An 18,298-nucleotide genomic window follows, 5' to 3' on the forward strand; every position below is an offset into this window, starting at 1 on the left:
TAGAAGTTTCTTGTTTGCTTTAGGGACAAATTCCTCTGAAAGTAAGGTGAAAATAATTAAATTTTCTGTAGAGTTGTGAAGGTCAGAGACCTACATCACTTTGGTTTTCGTCATACAGCAACCTGACATAATTAAAATTCTATTCAGAACAGCCTTACTCAAAGCCGCTCTTTCTAGGTGTTGCCAATTAAAAACATAAGCTCACAACAAATAGTTAAATATACAACAGTTAATTTCTGATGAACAAATATTAATATGAAACACTCTTACAATTTTGTAAAGGATTGCTGCATTATGCGATTTCTGTAAAAACTAATAAAATAACAGCTTAATGTGGATTACTGTAACTGTGAGTCCTTAATCCTGGTACAGAACTGTCAGTTGATGCTCTAGCATTTAACAGACAGAACTAATCCCAGTGTTGCTGTTGATATCATCCTTCGTTTGTGAGCACCATGACGTCGCTCATGGGTTTAACCAAATTGTAATTGTCCATAGCCTGTGTTGCCTGCTGCTTTTCTCTCACATCACGTTGACATGACACAACTGAAATACCGTTCCAAGTGGCAGTGCATCTTGCTCAAACAGTGCCTGCCATTTGAAACAAAGGGCAGGGTTGGCATCTCAGTTGGTCAGCTGGTGATTGGAACTACGTCTTGTCTTCACAGGCCTCACTGAAATGGCACTCTTAAAACTTTTATATTCCCCACAGACTGTTTTACCTATGGTTTGTGGTTTCTCACAAATGTGATGTTGTGGCTCAGAACTCTCCAATCTTATCATTAATAGTAAAAAGCCTATTTGTAACACAAAGTGAGCAATTAGCATCACAAGCTATGATGGTTTGGTTTATACTTAAGTGATTGTCAAAGATGTACAGCTCAAACATTCCCTAGCATTTGTCTGTATTGCTTGTAAATTCTGAGAATTGACTCAGGAAATGGCCGTCTGTGCTTTTCTGTGTTTCTCATCTACTAGCCAGATAAAAATTTAACACAATGTTTTGATATTCACCCATGTTCCTGCATGAATCTAAACTGACGTTCAAAAGAAAGTACACACCTGATTCTTTGGTAAAATATTTTCTTGAAAACAACATTAATTTTTAAAAAGTGTTTTGACTCTGCCTTGTCACAAAAATTCTGCAAATGTTTCCAAAACACCACAGATACTGTACCCAATTACAACATTGCTAGCAAAATATTTGGGGGGTTTTGTGGGGGGAAATAGTCACAAAATACCAGGTGTGTACTTTCTTATGTATGTCAGTATATATCTGCTCTGGTTTGGTGCCCTTTATAATAGTTCTCTCAGTATTGAAGGAATATTTGAAGAAAGGGAGGAGGACCACCAATTTAGATCTAAATGCTTTATTCATGTAAACCTGAAACTGAACACATTGCAGTTTGAATATAGTACAATGGACGATCACTTTGTGAACTGTTTTTACAGGTGCTTACTTATTGGATGGATTCTCAACCAAAGGAGGGCGGTGGGGTTGCCTGGTGGTTAATGCGTTCTCTTGTCATGCCGAAGACCCGGGTTTAATTCCCCACATGGGTACTATGTGGGAAGCCCATTTCTGATGTCCCCCTGCCGTGATATTGCTGGAATATTGCTAAAAGCGGCGTAAAACAAAACTCATTCAACCATAGGTAGATCTGTTGTGTAATTTTTTTTAAATGACTTCTCTGTCTGAAGCTGATGTACAAGATGTAAAACACAAAATAATGTCCAGTTAATGTGTTGTCCACAGGTCTTTTTCAGGGTATTCATGTTCCTCTACACATTTGTAGTCTTCAAGATCATTTTGAATACGTCAGTATTTTAGAGGAGATTTGTGTATAACATCTTGGACTAGATCATCTGTCACACTTCTTTGAAGGATTTTATAGGGCAATCGTGTTTCCTATCTCTCAACATTATCTTGAAAACTGTTGGCATTATCTGAATCTATTTGACATTGTATTCTTGTGACAAAGTGTGAGTTTCTGAGTGAAATTATTAGCCTGTGTAGACCAGTTAAATGAATGATCTCAATATTGGCAGTGAGATATTCTACTAAGCTGTGTATCTGAGATGGATAGTGAATATATGACACATTTAAGTGCTATCTGTGAGACTTTGTATATTTCTGCTTGTGAGTGTTGACATGGAGCCAATTTGTCCTTTACAGGATGTCACAGTCCATGTTTACTGTATCTTGTTTGTTGGTGCTACTGCCCGGACCCATCAGGCTCACTTTGTTATGTATAATGATAGAATGCTGGTTCAGTTGGCAGGGCAGATAACTCTGTTTGCAGCTGACACATGTTTTGTTTTTTGGGTTGTTTTTTTTGGCCTCGCCACCGGGTTAGAATTGGTCTTCAGTAACCCATGCTTGTCATAAGAAGCGACCCACAGGATCTGGTGGTCAGACTCGCTGACTTTGTTGACTGGTGTTATGCTGTTGATCGCTGGATTGTTTGTCCAGACTCAATTAAAGACCACAGCCATATAGCTGGAATATTGCTGAGTACAGCCTTCAAACAACAATCAAGCAATCAGCCTTATGGTCTAGCTGCCACAATGATTAGTTATTATGTTGTTAAAATCCAAGATTTTATTTTATTAATAGTCATCCACATCTGTCAGCATCCATCATTAAGGGGCAGAGGTTTATAACCATGATATTACTGTATCATGCCGTGGTATACCTAAAATGGTCTTAAATACTATAACCTTAAATCCAACTCACTATTATTGTTGTAAAGCAGCCTGACCAACTTCATATTGTTTTAATAACGTTCACTGTACCAGCTGATATTTGGTCCTGAAGTTAAATGATATCTGAAATAGTCACTCTATTTGCATTAACTTCATAGAGCACTTCTCCTTTGGTTCTAACAGAAATATTGATTCCTTATAAGTTAGGTAATCTTCTGTCAAGTTCTCTCCCATTTTGAGGGGCGGTGGGGTAGCCTAGTGGTTAAAGCGTTGGCTCGTCACGCCGAAGACCCGGGTTCGATTCCCCACATGGGCACAATGTGTTAAGCCCATTTCTGGTGTCCCCCGCCGTGATATTGCTGGAATATTGCTAAAAGCGGCGTAAAACTAAACTCAGTCAGTCAGTCTCCCATTTTGATAATATAAGGCTTCCAAAGAGGCTGTCACTGTGTTCCCTATGGGAATGCCAATAACAAATAATCTTTGTTGATAATGCTTGTATAAGAAGTCAAGTAAAATGGGTATTTGATGTTTGCAATCTGCTGTGTCCTTCCATGATGACTGGTGGACTCTTGGAAACTAAAGGCTAGGATGTTGCCAATGTGACTTTAATGCTTAGCATTCTGCATGCAGGTTGAGATAAGGTTGTAACATTGCTTACTGGTGTAAATCAGTTCACTCAACTTGTCCTGAAATATGTATTATCAGTTTCTTCGCAAATTCAACTCATAAAGACACTATCTGATTCTGCAGTCATCAGTTCATTTAATTAGTAAGTTTAAGGGATAATTATCACTTGATGGTGCTTATAAGTACCTTATGACATCTGCCCTGTCGACTGGCCTGAAGGTTGCCAATGTAGCTCAAGTCAATTTGAGTTGTGTGTGTTAAGTTATATCAGTCCTAGTGTTAAGTTTGATCATGGTTCCAATAAGATGTAATTGTTGATTTGTACTGGATGTATATTCAGATCTGAGAAGTCTTCTACCCCTGAAGTGCTGACTTTGACTGCTGATTACTATACTATTGCACAGTGTGCAAGTTCAAGTCGTATATTTATCATTGATACTTGCTACTGATTTTCAGAATTATACATATTGATTGTTGCGAGAGTTTTGTATGTAAAAATGTGTATGTGTATGTGTTATGCTGAATGGAATGATATTACAAACATCAAATCAAAATCCTTTGTTACTCTTCTTTTCATCTTCAGCAATCCATGCTTGTCCTTAGAGGGGACTGTTGGGTTGGGATGGATAGACTCACATTGTTGTTCCATGTCCTGCTATGTTAATTGTGCAGATCAATGTTTATATCAATCACTGGTTTGTCTCATCCAGACAATCTTCAGTGATCATATAGACAGAACATTGCTGAAGGTGGCATGAAACAACAAACAAACTTTAATGTGAATATTTAGATACAATTTCAGCTGATTTATCTGGAGCTAATATACACAACCCAAAACAGTAAGGTAAAAGATCTGATGGATCCATTTGGTTTGTTGAAGGGGCTTTATTCACAATGAAGTCCTTTGTTTGATTCCCACATGCATACATAGTGAGAAGCCTTATCCGTGTCTTGGTATTGCTGGAATATTGCATGTTGGTATTGCTGGAATTGACATAAACCATAGTCTCACTTAGGCTTTTTCACAACATAGCTACCTACTTGAACATTGAATCATTTCAAACTTCAATTGTATTGTTCACAAAAAATAACTGCCCCACTGATCACCAACGTCCCAGTTCAAGTCAAGGTGCATTGATCATATATTTGAAGAAAACGACTCAACTCCAAAAACGACCATGAAGACACAACACAAGAGAAAGGTATCCCCTTGCTCTGCCACATGTTAAAAACAGTTTCAGTCGTTCCTGGAACAGTCTTGAAGACGGGGCCATACTAGAAAGCCTGTCCTGTCTGCAGCACCAGAAGTTAACCAGAGAATCCAAGGTAAAGCGCCGACTTAGTGTAATATTGCTATAAGTAGACATTCCCCAGGAGAGAATACATTCTTTTATCATTTAGAAACAGTTTGCTGGATTCCATATCTTCCTGTATTATATGTCGTGTCAGGTGTTTAAGTGAGGGGTATGGTACTATAATATGACCAGAAATTATTGAGAATTTTAGGAATATGTTTAATTGGATTTCTAGTATAAACAACCTTGACCAGCTATCAAGTGCTTGGTTTCATTCAAGAGACAACTCCGTTACTCCTTTTTCAATAGTTTGTGAAGAGTTATCCTCCTTTGTTTACTTGCTAGCAGACGACATTTTCAGTGATCATCAGTATGGATGATTTAGAGAAGAGGAAGTTGATTTTAGAGTATTATAACAAGGACATCAGATCAGCTAAAGTGATTTCAAGTAGAACAGGCATCCCTTTGTCCACTGTTTATCGTGTTTTGAAAAATATTGCAAATGGATATGGCGTTGAGCACCAGGGAGGCGCAGGTAGGCCCAGAAAATTGACTGTCGGTGACAGGAGGCGCCTTGGTATTCTTGTTTCTAAAATCAAACGAAGGAGTTTAGAAAACCTAAGGCTGGATATGATTGATAGAGGAACTGTGGCTGTCTGTAAGGAGACAATTAGAACTGAGCTGCATGCAATGGGTTGGCAGAAAAGTCGAGGAATTCCATCACCGATCATGAAACCTGAGCAAAAGGAGCGAAGGTTGAACTGGTGCTTACAGCATAGAAATTTTAACTGGGACAATGTGATTTTCTCAGATGAAAGTTCTGTGTGGCTGTTTCCTAATACACTGAAATTCTGGACCAAACAAACTGAAAAACCTTTGTATCAGCGCCCAAAGTACAGTCCGAAATTTAACGTGTGGGGTGGCATATCTGTGGTAGGGGCAACGCCCCTCTGTGTATTTGAAGGGAATATGAACAGTGAGCGGTACACAGATATTCTCGAGGGACATTTACTTCCATCTGCTCTCGTGTTCTATGGAAATTTTTGGATTTTCCAGCAGGACAACGACCCAAAACATCGTTCAAAGCATTCACAGGCCTGGTTTGGGACCCAAAATATGACATTATTAGATTGGCCAAGCTACAGCCCTGACCTAAATCCAATAGAAAATGTTTGGGGACTTATGAAGGAAAGTGTCAATAAGAAAAATCTGACAAATATTGCTGAAATGAAAGAAGAGGTGGTCCGATATTGGGACAGCATGGACCACGACTTTCTAACTTCTTTGATCAGTAGTATGCCCCGCCGCATTGAAGCCTGCATTGCTGCCCATGGTGACTTGACAAAATACTAACTGTTCACCTGTCTTTGAATCTGGAGTTATGTTCTGCTAATATTTACATTTAATACGTGAGTAATGAGTGAAATTCTTTTTAAAATTACAATCTTTAAACTCTCAATAATTTCTGGTTGTACTGTATATTCAATTTATTTAAGAAAAATTCTTTAACCGTTCAAAGTGAGTTATTCATGACATTTCTAAGGGCTTGACTGGTTAAGTCGACAGGTACTTTGAAAAAACCTTAACCTTACAAAAACAAAATAGTGTGCATAACTTTGGGGGTACACGAACCAGTTTTGAGTTGGTTCACTTAAACGTAAATCGAAACGGGACATGAAAGGATGGATATAAATCAAAGGGTATACAAAATGTGTAGTCTCAAGCAGTTCGACTGCCAAACACACCTTACGGTGAGGGCGTCTTGGGGGCTCGGGGGCTATGGCGCCGGAACTCACTGTTAAGCTGATTCCCTTGTCATGAACAGGATCTACTGTTAAAACGTGTACATGAGTTTAATGAAAGTGGTAAATATCGAAACGCTTTAGATCTGCGTCATTTTGTACATGAGTCCCACACAGAGCGTCGTCAGACCTCTTTACTTCCGTATCAGTTGAATTAGCTGTTAAAATCCCATCAGAGTCGCTCAATATGTATTCCTTTGTACGAGCCAAACGAAGGCGAACAATGTTTTCACTCACGTAATGGCACATAGAGATTATGAGCTGAATGTGTTCTCGTATCTTAAATATGATTTATGTATTTGGATTAGAAAATGTATTGTGCAAACCTCTGATCAAATGTTATGAAGCTATAACGAGGACAAGGACGAGACATTTGAAACCCCACTGCATATTGGGCACGTTTGTCACTAGTTAACGAACAGAGATATGTATGGTGCTTCAACGTTGTTCCTGAAAGCGACCTTATCCGTATATTTAGATCATGATCCTTATATTACTCTTTATCTAAAAAATAAACCCGTGAAGATCCGGGTTAGAACTGATCTTCAGCAACTCATCCTTGTCGGGGATCGGGTAGTCACGCTCACTTGACACATGTCATCGTATCCCCATTGCGTATAGATCAATGCTCATGCTGTTGATCACTGGGTCGTCTGGTCCAGGCTCGACTATTTTCAAAACGCCGCCATATAGCTGGAATATTGTTGCGTGCATGCGGCGTTTAACAACAAAAGAACCAATCAACCAACTAAAAATAACACAATTCTATATGTGACAAACTATTTGAAAGTGTTTATATTTTATTTGATAAACTTCAGAACGTATAACAAGTAAAGAAATTAACAGATTTTCAGCACAAAAACTGGACTCATCGTTTCTGTAGTTACATCCGGTTAATGTCCGGATAAACGAATAGTAAGTAGTAGTGTATTGTTAGCTATGTATATAAACTGCCGGGCAGAGGGAAATGTACACTTGAAAACTTCAGGGTTGTTGAATGGTCTTGGCTGAAAACAGTTCCCGAAACACTGCAAACGTTCGGTTCAAACTCAACTATGATATTCGTATCAAATATATGACCATTTCTTGATTGTTTCATTTTAACCACCATCCTTTTGCCCGAGAGTTTCGTTCGTAGACACATTGTCCGGAATGTAGACTATCAGGGTTAACAAGCTTCCGCTATATCTTTAGATGGGATACCATTTTCTCGTTAAACTAAGTCAATGTTGCTAAATGGAACTATCATCAAATAAAAGGCAAGATCGCGTGTCTAAACCATGTCAGGAACCACGACTGATCCAATTCAAGACTCCCATTCAATGTTTGGTGCTCTGAACTCTTCTACTTCCAAGGCTTTGCATATATTCAAACAAGATCTACCATCCAAACCTGGGCCCTTATTCTCGAAACGTTCGTAGCCCTAAGAATTCTTAACTTTGATCGTAGCCAATGTGTTAAGAATGGGCTTAAGAAGTTCGTAGGGCTTAAGAAGTTTTGAGAATAGCCAGCCAGGCCCCAGAAGACTTGTCTTAAACACTGTAGAGACAGTATGGGCTGCACGCCTGGCATCAGACAGTGGATGTTGCTCGTGCTCTCGACCACACGTTTGCCAGTTTCGAATTCCTAGACAGATTTGTCTTGACATGTTATAGCATGACAACCTACTGAAACTGAGCACTGACGGCCTTCTTGAAGGCGGGCCTGCCCTCGAGTCGACTAACATAGTTTTGCACCTCAGGGTAATCTTTCAGCAGCGATCCCTCGTTGAACATCTTGTCTGACGCTGCCCACACGCTGTACCCCAAGATGCAGTCGGCAGCTGTCAACCTGAATAGATTTAAATAGTTTTATACATCATCCTCGATCGATTAAACAGGGTACTGAAGGGCCATTCCATTTTGATACTTTCGACGTCATTGTCACCCAGACATTTAAGAAGTGACATAAAATTACCTTCATACCACACATTCTTCTCGCTCATAAGTGAGTGAGTGAGTGAGTTTAGTTTTACGAGGCACTCAGCAATATTTCAGCTATATGGCGGCGGTCTGGAAATAATCGAGTCTGGACCAGACAATCCAGGGATCAACATTAGGAACATTGATCTACGCATGTGGGATACGATGAAATGTGTCAACCCAGTCTGCGAGCCTGACCACCCGATCCTGTTAGTCGCCTCTTATGACAAGCATGCATGGGTTGCTGAAGATCAATTCTAACCCGAACCTTCACGGGTTTCTCGCTCATGAGTGTAATCAGATTTGGTGGTATGTCTGAGAAGGAGAACAGCTGCAAAGCTCAAACTAGTTCTAGTTTTCTAGGAATTTCAACTGCTGAAAACCAAAACTCCCTATTTGCTTCTGCTGTCTGCTCCTTATGAAATTCAGCCCTGCCTACAGGAGTAATTTTCATAAATGCACTTCCATTTTGTATACCAGTTGCACCCATATATTTTAGTGTTAAATACCTAACATGTACAGAGAATCACAACTCATAATATTTATTTATATTTCTCTGAACCTACATGTCGCCACAGATAAACGGTCTTCCTTCTAGGGCCTTCGTGAGCCGCTTCATGCAGGCGTCCATCTTTGCCACCATCTTTTCTATGCCCTGCGGGTCGGGTTTTTCTGGTTTAACGGCCCACTGCCAATACAACAGCTCCATTGCCTCGTCTATTGTCGCGCTAGCATACAGTGCCCAACTGGAAAAGGAAGAAAAAAGTTAAACGCAATTTAAACTAGGACCATGCCTTCGGATGCCGGCTAGGAGTGCGGCGAAAAGCGCAAGAACTGGAGGACAGGCAAACCAGTCCAAACACACTTTCGCGCGCTCTTTCCAACCACTGTCTAATCCAAAACGAGATTTGAATGTCCTCTTTTCAATGCATCCGACTCTTGTACCCGTTAAACCTTGTTTTCCCAGTAACGTTCAGTCGAGGTTGTATCCCAATTGTGTAGATAGATGTTCCTGCTGTTGATCACTGGATTGTCTGGTCCAGACTCGATTATTTACAGACCGCCGCCATATAGCTGGAATATTGCTGCATGCGGCGTTAAACAACAAACAATTAAGGGACCGTTCATAATTTATGGCTAGTGGGGTTGATGATGATTTTAGGACGGGGGGTGTCACCCATTTTTTTCTGGGGAGGTAGGGGGTCATCAATTTTGTATACATGTACTAGGGTGGGGTCAGCAATTTTGTACACAAAAATATTCAAAATCTATGCTTACAAAACAAGGGGAAAGGTGGGGTCATTGATTTTGTACATGACATTCAGGGGTGGTTGGGGGGTTCCACTTACTTTGTACATACATTTTAGGGGTGGGTGGGCGTTGTGGCACTCACATCGTACCAAATCAATCCCAACTCTCTCTCTCCCCACCCCCCTCCCCCCGTGATGCTTAACTTCAGTAAAGTACTATATACTAAAGTACTGTCGGAAATAGAAAAAAAACTGTTTTTAGGCTGTGACTCTGTATCCCTAAAATGTACACAATTGCAAATAGCATATGTTGAAATAACCAACATCGGCATAATTGAGCGTTCAGTAGGATGCGCAATAGGATATCCAGAAAAGCAGGTTTACACGTAAAAGCGGGCAAAACTTAGAAAAAATACGAATAGCTGCTGAAAACAAAAGATCAGACAATAGAGGCAATTAGGTCGGTCAGCCATGTATCACGACGGACCGTCGACTCACCTGGCATGAAAAGCATGTGCTGCATACAGGCACGAGGGGTCATCTCAAAGATACTTTATGCTTTTTCATGTGAGTTGTATATGTCTCATCTATTGATTAACATCTTACGTGTCTTTGTTTCATGATATGTATGTTGGGATATGTAAAAGAGTATGATACCCATAGAAAAGCTTAGATCAGCCATCGTATTAAATGGTTCAAAATATATAGGTGACATGACCACCCGATGATCGACAGGACTGGTTATTATTTGCAAATTGTTGACATGCCGATTACTTCCCCAGTTTAATTCCCCTAAAGGATTATCTCATCTTAGCTGATATCTCTATCCCCTAGCCCGACTCCCACCACCGTCTGCGACACCCGTCCTGGTTTTGCTTTTGAGACGACCCTTCCTACCTGTTTCTTTTTATAGTGATAGCGAGACTCCTTGGTAGCTACATCCTTAATAGTTTCTGTCTTAAAATTATTATTTTTTTACGTCAGCTATCGTTTATAATGAAGCTAATTTTAATTTCAAAATGGGCATTTAAAAAAGTTTCCTTTGTAACACAATATCATCGCACACAAATGTGCATAAAGACATGATCCGTTCCACAAAAGTCGCTTTCGTCTTAGAAAAAAACTGCAGTGCTCATTTCTGCACTAATCTCTCCTCAGTAAAGTCCTTTTTCTACGTTTCCTATCTCCCTACCACTGAGACTGTAGTTAGGCCGATCTTAGTTTAACAGATATGTCACATTTTCACATATTAACTACAGAAATTGTAGATATATATGCGAAAAAAACACAGTTATTTTTCTATTTCCGACTGTACTTTAGTATACATTTCGTCCACTCACTCATAGTATTCAAGCCGCTGTCCGATGGGAGGAGCCAATTTGTCGTAACGGTCTGCCAGGTACAGACATATCGCCCCCGACTCGATGATCACACCCTCACCCTCTACCTGTAGGGCGGGGATGGTCCCATGGGGGGTGGACGGACCGTTTATATTCCTCGTATTCTGCGCTGTCTTTCCCCTTAATGGAGTCCAACTTCACAATTTCGAAATCGTCCACAGCCTCAAGCTCTGCAATTCATGACCAAAATAGGCATGGTTTGTAGTTTGTATCTGCTGTAACTCAAAACATATTCAAATGTTCGTCTCGGTCTGCCATCCTAAAATTAATTATTTTTTTTTTTATTGTATAACAGTAAATGCATGGCGATAACTGAGTGAGTGAGTTTAGTTTTACGCCGCTTTTAGCAATATTCCAGCAATATCACGGCGGGGGACACCAAAAATGGGCTTCACGCATAGTGCCCATATATGCATGTGGGGAATCGAACCCGGGTCTTCGGCGTGACGAGCGAACGCTTTAACCACTAGACTACCCCACCGCCCCAAATGGCGATAATAATGATAATGTGCATATAGAGCGCCAAATCACACACTCAAAGCTCTACGTACATCATTAACCTGGTCACTGAAAATAACACACAACAGAAGACCCTGGTTAGTCATGATCTTCAGTGTCCTATGCCTGATGTAACGGGAACGAGATCGGGTGTCTGTGACGTGGTTGATGTATGTCATCAATGCACGTGGTGTCAATCACTGAATTTAATTATTATCATAGTTACAGACCGCCGCCAAATTGTTCTAACTGCGGGGTGCGGCGTTAAACAACAAAACAAACACAAACGACTCAACGCTCAAGAAACAAAACAACGCAAACTGCGAGAGTGGAAAATATGTTCGACTCAATCGAGTTCGACACAACGAAGTTCACCTGCAGTTATTATATAAGGCCTATATGATAACAGCAGCTGAATGGACAGCATATAATCACTCCGTGTGAAAGCTCAATATTTAGCGACGTCACTGTTCGTGTTGACCAGTCGCACGCATGGCCACCCGCCGATTTCATCCCAAATGATAACGTGCCCCCGAAACTGTTACACAGAATACCCATGTGTGTCTGTACACTCACCCCGTACAGATAGTTACTTACCGTGTATCAGCCACATACACCTGAACGATCTGTACATTGGACACTGATACAGCTTCATAGTTGCACGTTTTGCTTTCTTCGCCTCGTCAGCCATGACTTCTGGAAAACGGGTGACAAAATGTCCCGCGCTTTCTTCCTTTTGAAACCGGGTCAACCTGTGTACATACTGTGTCAAGGTCTCACTAAGCAGCCAACCGTGCAGTATACAAGGCTCACAGTCATGATGACAGTGAATAGATCTGAAAAATGTTTGTAACTCTGGTAGTTTTACGATAACAACATATACTTCCCATCTGTTATCAGAAAAGACGCTTCAGCAAATGTTGAATTTCTATTTCGAATGGACGGTTTTGGCATGGATTTAGAAAATATCTTGCAGTGTTTGCGTAATGTGGAAAACCTTACCATTAAAGGTTTAATTAACGCGAAGCCTTAGGACTGCACGCACGCGCAGGCAGGTAGGTACGCACGCACGCACGCACGCACGCACGCACACACGCACACACACACAGAAGAGATATAATGTACTGGTGCATGATTCTTTCTGTGTTAAGTTTAAATTATAAATAACTATTTAGCTAAAACTGGGTTTTTCCTTCTAATATGTCCTGTTTATACAACTCTACGAAAGAAATACCTCTTAAGCCATACTATTATAAGCATCCAAGTGTAAGAAAATTAATTTCACTGTTAACAAATATTGCCACATTATTATTACAGAATCTGGCAATGTACATCTACATATATGAGTTTAAGAAAAAGGACTGTTATAGAAAGGAATTTGTAAATGACTTCTAATTACTCATGTAAAGTTTAAATGTACTACAGGCCTGTGGCCTTTTTTAAGTATACTGAATAAAGATTGACGAACTGGGTTTTTAATGCACATAATTAATACACGAACATACTTGTGTTTCATTGCTAACATATCTGAAATCCAAGGGTTACGTACAGTGTATATATGGATATTAATATTAAATATGTTCATATATCTGTTATTGTTATTTTGCATCTTTTCAATAAACCCGCGTCCACCTGCCTGAAAATATTGTCAATAATCATCAAGAGGAAAATATCATATAAATAATGATGAACAAATATTTCATTCTCTTCATTTTATTAATGAATGAAACATATCTGAATAATTTCAGTTCGAATGATGCTGAGATAAAAAGGCTGGTGTTTCCAATGAAGACGAGAAACGTGTGATACCAGCCTTCGATATTTCCGTGCCTGCACAACGGAAGTCATGATGGCTGATGTTGAGATGCATGCTGGGTAATCTTCAAACATGGCTGCCATCTTGAGAAACGTGAGGAGTGTAAGCAGCATTGCTGCTGTCTCGTTACGTACAACTCTGCCAAGAGTCAGTGCGATTGCACTCCTTCATAGTACACAGTCAAGATGCATGCATACCCCATCTCTTCTATCCAATGTCACACTCACAAAGGTATGAAAACTAGTAACCGGTGCGCTGGTTGTGATTGACATCGTTGACATTGAAAAATGAAATCCATCTCCGATGCTTGTGTGTTTTCGTGTATCTCGTATTTCTAAATTCTGTTCAGGCGCTTGTACAAGTTATGCATCGATAGTGCATTGGGGAAATGGCCCCAAAAAGTTCATTTTGATGTCTGTTTAATGAAAAGGGGTGGTATAGTAGGTTACTATGTTATGTATCGTTCATTTAGTCCGAATTGGACCCAAGCCTGCAACGGACACAAACCACGAATTTCGTCTTTGGTAGAGTAAGAAGTAACGTTTGTAAAATTTCTATCAAAAGTTTAGATACGATTCCCTAACCCTACGGATCGTAAAGGGTGCCAATACCCTTACCCTAAACCTAAGGATCGTAAAGGGTTGTTTGACTGTAAAGATGTGTCAGCTCCCTAAGGATCGGAAGGGGTGCTAACTCTAAACCCTAAGGATTGTAAAGGTTCCCTAACCCTAACTCAAAGGATTGTAAAGAGCGCCATACCCTAACCCTGTGCATCATAAAGGGTTGTTTGACTCTAAAGATGCGTCAGCTCCCTGAGGATGGGACTGGCAAGTGAAGGGAGACGGAGCAATTACCGCGATATAGCAAGACAGTGCTGGAGGTAGCGCTATAGCGTGAAAATTGCCCCTGCAATCGGCAGCGAGGGCTGTGCACGATAATGTGCACTCTAGCCCGATTCTTTAGTAACACACCATCCATTATGTTGCTTTATTTACGAGGAACATCTGTTTACCATGGTGGTTCACTGGATGGTTGTTTTTGAATCATTGAGCCTCACGTTACATTTAATAATATATGTATGGCTGGTACAAATTATTTTGGATATACATAATGAACATGGTAATTTTGTTCATAGAACCAGGTATTTGTGGTTTGTTTGATGCAAGTAATACATTTGGTGAGAGGTAGAATTATCCACTGTGTGTATCCAATAAACTATTTATTTACTTCGTACGGAAAGGGCCATCAAACAATCAGTTCACTTTTTTTATAAGTAATTGATAGTAGACGTTTGTTTTTTTTGCCACAAAATATGTATTTTCTTCACTTTATTTTTGGCATATTTCTGACTAAACTTTTCTTTTACTAATTGTTAAAGAGAAAATTGTTCAACGTGAAATATATAATATGAGCATTTGTTTCTTCTGCTAGTTGTGGTAGGAGTCTTAATACTTTTATGAAGAAGCTGAGGCAATACTAAACATTCTGTCACTTAACAGGTTGGCGTGAATGTTACCAACTTCTCAACTGCCACCACTATCACCTCAGTGGAAGAGATCCAGCAGAGAGTCCTCAATGTCCTCAAGCTTTATGACAAAATCAATGCAGAAAAGGTACTGAGCATTTTCATCTCTCATTTCAGAACACGGTCAAAGATGTCAGGTTGTACAGCTCCAAGCCTCCTCTCACTATTGAAATGATACAAGAAAGAGTATTGCTGGTTTTGAAACTGTATGACAAAATTAATCCAGAAAAGGTACAAAAATCATTTATTTTCCCTTTGCATAATAATGCTTAATTATAAGTTAATAACAGTGACAGTAACTAATACCAAGGGACTGGTCATTTTATATTTTGATAAAGGTAATTTCTTCCTCAAAATGGGTCATGCATGACCCTGTTATCTTATTTCCAAGAATTCAATGTGTGCAGAGTTGCATCCCTTTTAGCACACCAGGAACCTATAAGTATGAGTTAAAATTCTGTTTTGCCCTGCTGTTTCCAGATTTGTAAGCACCATACCTGTGCTTATAGATGTTTTTTCCCAAAAGTGGTAAATGCACAAGGCTTAAAGTGTTTTGCCCACATTATGCTGCCATCCATAATATAACTGGAATATTGTTTTGAAACAGAGTTAAACCTACTCAATCATGCATTAAAAAAATATGAAACAAAACTCACTTTGCCATATATTTTACTTCTGGCAAAAACAGCATCTTTTTAAATAGATGCTCAGAAAAGAAATGTGTTGGGAATATATAAAGTAATTGTTACGTTCTACTCCACTATTAAATGCTCATTCTCTTCATCTTTTACAAATATTTGGGAACAGGATGCAGGAGGCCTGTTTTCAATAAGCAGATTCCTTTGGTAGTTTCATTAAACAGTGATGTTCTGGTTTCAGCTCTCCTTGGAAAGCCACTTCATGAATGACTTGGGGCTGGATAGTTTAGACCAAGTGGAGATAATCATGGCCATGGAAGATGAATTTGGTAAGTTGTGTTGAAATTTATGCTAAAAATTCAGATATCTTTAAGATTTCCATTGTCGTAATGATACCCCAAAACATTTGAGAGGGGATTAAGGTACCATTCAATGCAGTGCTATTGCCTAAGACAACCCCCTTGACTTGTTTATGGATTGGGACTGTACAGTATTACTGGTACACTGCTATATGTTTTTCATATGATATGTATTGCAGCATTTTTGTTGTTTGATTTATTGGGTAGAAAAATGGAATAGGTTTTGTCATTATTTAAACTTTGAACCTTAAATTTAAGCTGAAATTCATTCACAAATGATGTTCAAAACAGCCCAAACATGGAAGTGATGTTTCTTTCTTATTGTTATCTCCCTTGTGTCCATGTCTACTTATGTGGCTGTAACTTTTCATACTGAGTAATGCACGTTTGGTTTGTAGAAATTTGAGTAAATCACATCTCTCAAATCACAATGCATATCATGATACAAGTACATGTATTTCCGACCCGTGAAGGTCCAAGTTAGAATTGACCTTCAGTAGCCCATGCTTGTCGTGAGAGGCGACTAACGGTATCAGGTGGTCAGGCTCGCTGACTGAGTTGACATATGTCATCAGTTCCCAATTGTGTAGAATGTTCTTGCTGTTGATCCCTGGATTGTCTGGTCCAGACTCGATTATTTACAGACCACTGCCATATAGTTGGAATATTGCTGAGTGTGGCGTAAAACTAAACTCACTCGCATGTATTTCCATTTATTGTGATACAGCTATTTGGCCATTGACACAACCAATACACTAATAACACCCTGAAATCTGTCACTTAAAGGAGGGTATCTGATCAGTCGTGGATATCACACACACACACAATTTATGCCATTGGAACAAATTTAATTAATGATTATGTTTTTCAGGATTCGAGATCCCTGATGCCGATTCTGAGCGTCTGATGCGGCCAAGAGACATTGTACAATATATAGCAGACAAAGAGGATATTTTTGATTAGAGAAAATGAGAGGAATTGTAAGTTATTGAAGAAATGATTCCATCTTTTCTGTATATCAGACACCAGTAGGAAAGGTATATACCTTCACTGAAAATTCCCAGGTTAATTGCTTTCTAATGTAACCATGCAGTCTAGATGATCAGTGTAAGCTGTTGTTGTTTTCAGTGGTTCACCAATTATTTTTAACCAGGATTTTGTTGGAAAACACACATAGATTTTCAGCAAACAGAGACTTTACCATAAGGCCGATATGACAAATACATTACTGAACATACTGAAAAGTAACAATAAATCATAATAGAAAAAAATGTTTTATAGATCCAGAGATCATGCTATCAATGTCTGTATTTGTTTACCTTTTAGAAAGTGTTTTATAGATCCAGAGATTTCTCTAAGAACCTGAAAAGGAAAGATCAGGGACTTCTTTCATGAAGCAACCTTTACTAAGGTTAACCTTAACCCCCATTCTTTAACATTGCACTAAGGTTCCCTTAGTTACTTACGATCACCTTAGTGTTTTGTGAAAGGGGGCCCAGGATTCTGGGTTAGTGTAGGTCCTCGCAATTTGTGCATGTCAGTTTTGACTACATGGATTGGATGGTCAAGTTTGGTTTATTGCGTGTCGCTGTACCCAAACACAGTGAACATTGCTGGATTCACTGCCCATAAACGTGGTATGGATTTTAACTCAGATTACCAGCTTCAGGTTCGCAGTTGCCTGCTAAGGGATGTGTTACCAAGGTTATATTGTTCAGAATTACGGTGAATAGCAGAGTTAACAGTCTGTGGCATGCATTACTCGCTAACTTGGTAGTCTTAAATTATCCGTCAGACACCAATTTGTGGACTATTTAACATGTTTAAGAAGAAACTGTTAATGGTTTGTTAAACAAATTTGATAATCTTTTGTTCGATTTGGTTTCCAGATGTTTTAGTGCTAACCCAAAGGAAGATGTTTGCAGCTCTTTGAGGACAGCTATACAAATATGTCCTCTCTTCACTAGAATGGTGTGACGATCTGTGTATTATTACTTGTACATGTTTGCTTGGAATAAATCATGTTGTATGAAATCATTCATGCGTTCTATATTTTCTGATGAACTATGCCACCATAACAGTTCATAATAAACAGATTAGCCAGTGTTCAGGAGGTTCAATCAGTGTGTTATTGTACCGAACTGGATGCGGAGGGAGACATGTGAAGGTGGTCTGTTGTTTACTCCTGCCAAATATTCTTTCTACCTACATTAAGCAACAACAACAACTTTATGTTCAGACTACAAGATCCGTTACTGTTCATGTTATTCATTCAATCCAGAGCACCTGTTTTATGAATTATTTGACAGTGGAATGGCAGCCCAGCAGAGACTGATGACAGCATACAATCACAGCATCAACACTAATAATTATTTACACTACTCATCCAATGCATGGTACAGTAATCAGTAGGGCTGT

General features: G+C 39.4%; 2 protein-coding genes across 3 annotated transcripts; one reads left to right on the forward strand and one right to left on the reverse strand.

Annotated features, from left to right (window-relative positions):
• Positions 1–7,946: 7,946 nt before the first annotated feature.
• Positions 7,947–12,308, reverse strand: LOC124269337. Its single transcript, XM_046704351.1, has 4 exons — positions 12,140–12,308; positions 10,985–11,214; positions 8,961–9,140; positions 7,947–8,263 (listed from the first exon to the last, which is right to left on the reverse strand). The coding sequence occupies exons 3-4, from the start codon at positions 9,101–9,103 to the stop codon at positions 8,098–8,100; spliced, it is 309 nt and encodes a 102-aa protein (XP_046560307.1). The 5' UTR covers positions 9,104–9,140; positions 10,985–11,214; positions 12,140–12,308; the 3' UTR covers positions 7,947–8,097.
• Positions 12,309–13,392: 1,084 nt separating this feature from the next.
• Positions 13,393–17,917, forward strand: LOC124269335 (acyl carrier protein, mitochondrial-like). Of its 2 annotated transcripts, none has more exons than XM_046704350.1 (5): positions 13,393–13,589; positions 14,858–14,971; positions 15,763–15,850; positions 16,752–16,860; positions 17,770–17,917. In XM_046704350.1, the coding sequence occupies exons 1-4, from the start codon at positions 13,431–13,433 to the stop codon at positions 16,841–16,843; spliced, it is 453 nt and encodes a 150-aa protein (XP_046560306.1). In that variant the 5' UTR covers positions 13,393–13,430; the 3' UTR covers positions 16,844–16,860; positions 17,770–17,917. The 2 variants fall into 2 exon arrangements, with proteins under 2 accessions (XP_046560306.1, XP_046560305.1); XM_046704349.1 differs by lacking the exon at positions 14,858–14,971 and adding an exon at positions 15,001–15,114 and having other exon boundaries at positions 13,394–13,589.
• Positions 17,918–18,298: the final 381 nt, after the last annotated feature.

The sequence above is a fragment of the Haliotis rubra genome, unplaced genomic scaffold (genome assembly GCF_003918875.1).
Source record: "Haliotis rubra isolate DU_JTF1 unplaced genomic scaffold, ASM391887v1 Scf144, whole genome shotgun sequence".
Lineage (NCBI taxonomy): Eukaryota > Metazoa > Mollusca > Gastropoda > Lepetellida > Haliotidae > Haliotis > Haliotis rubra.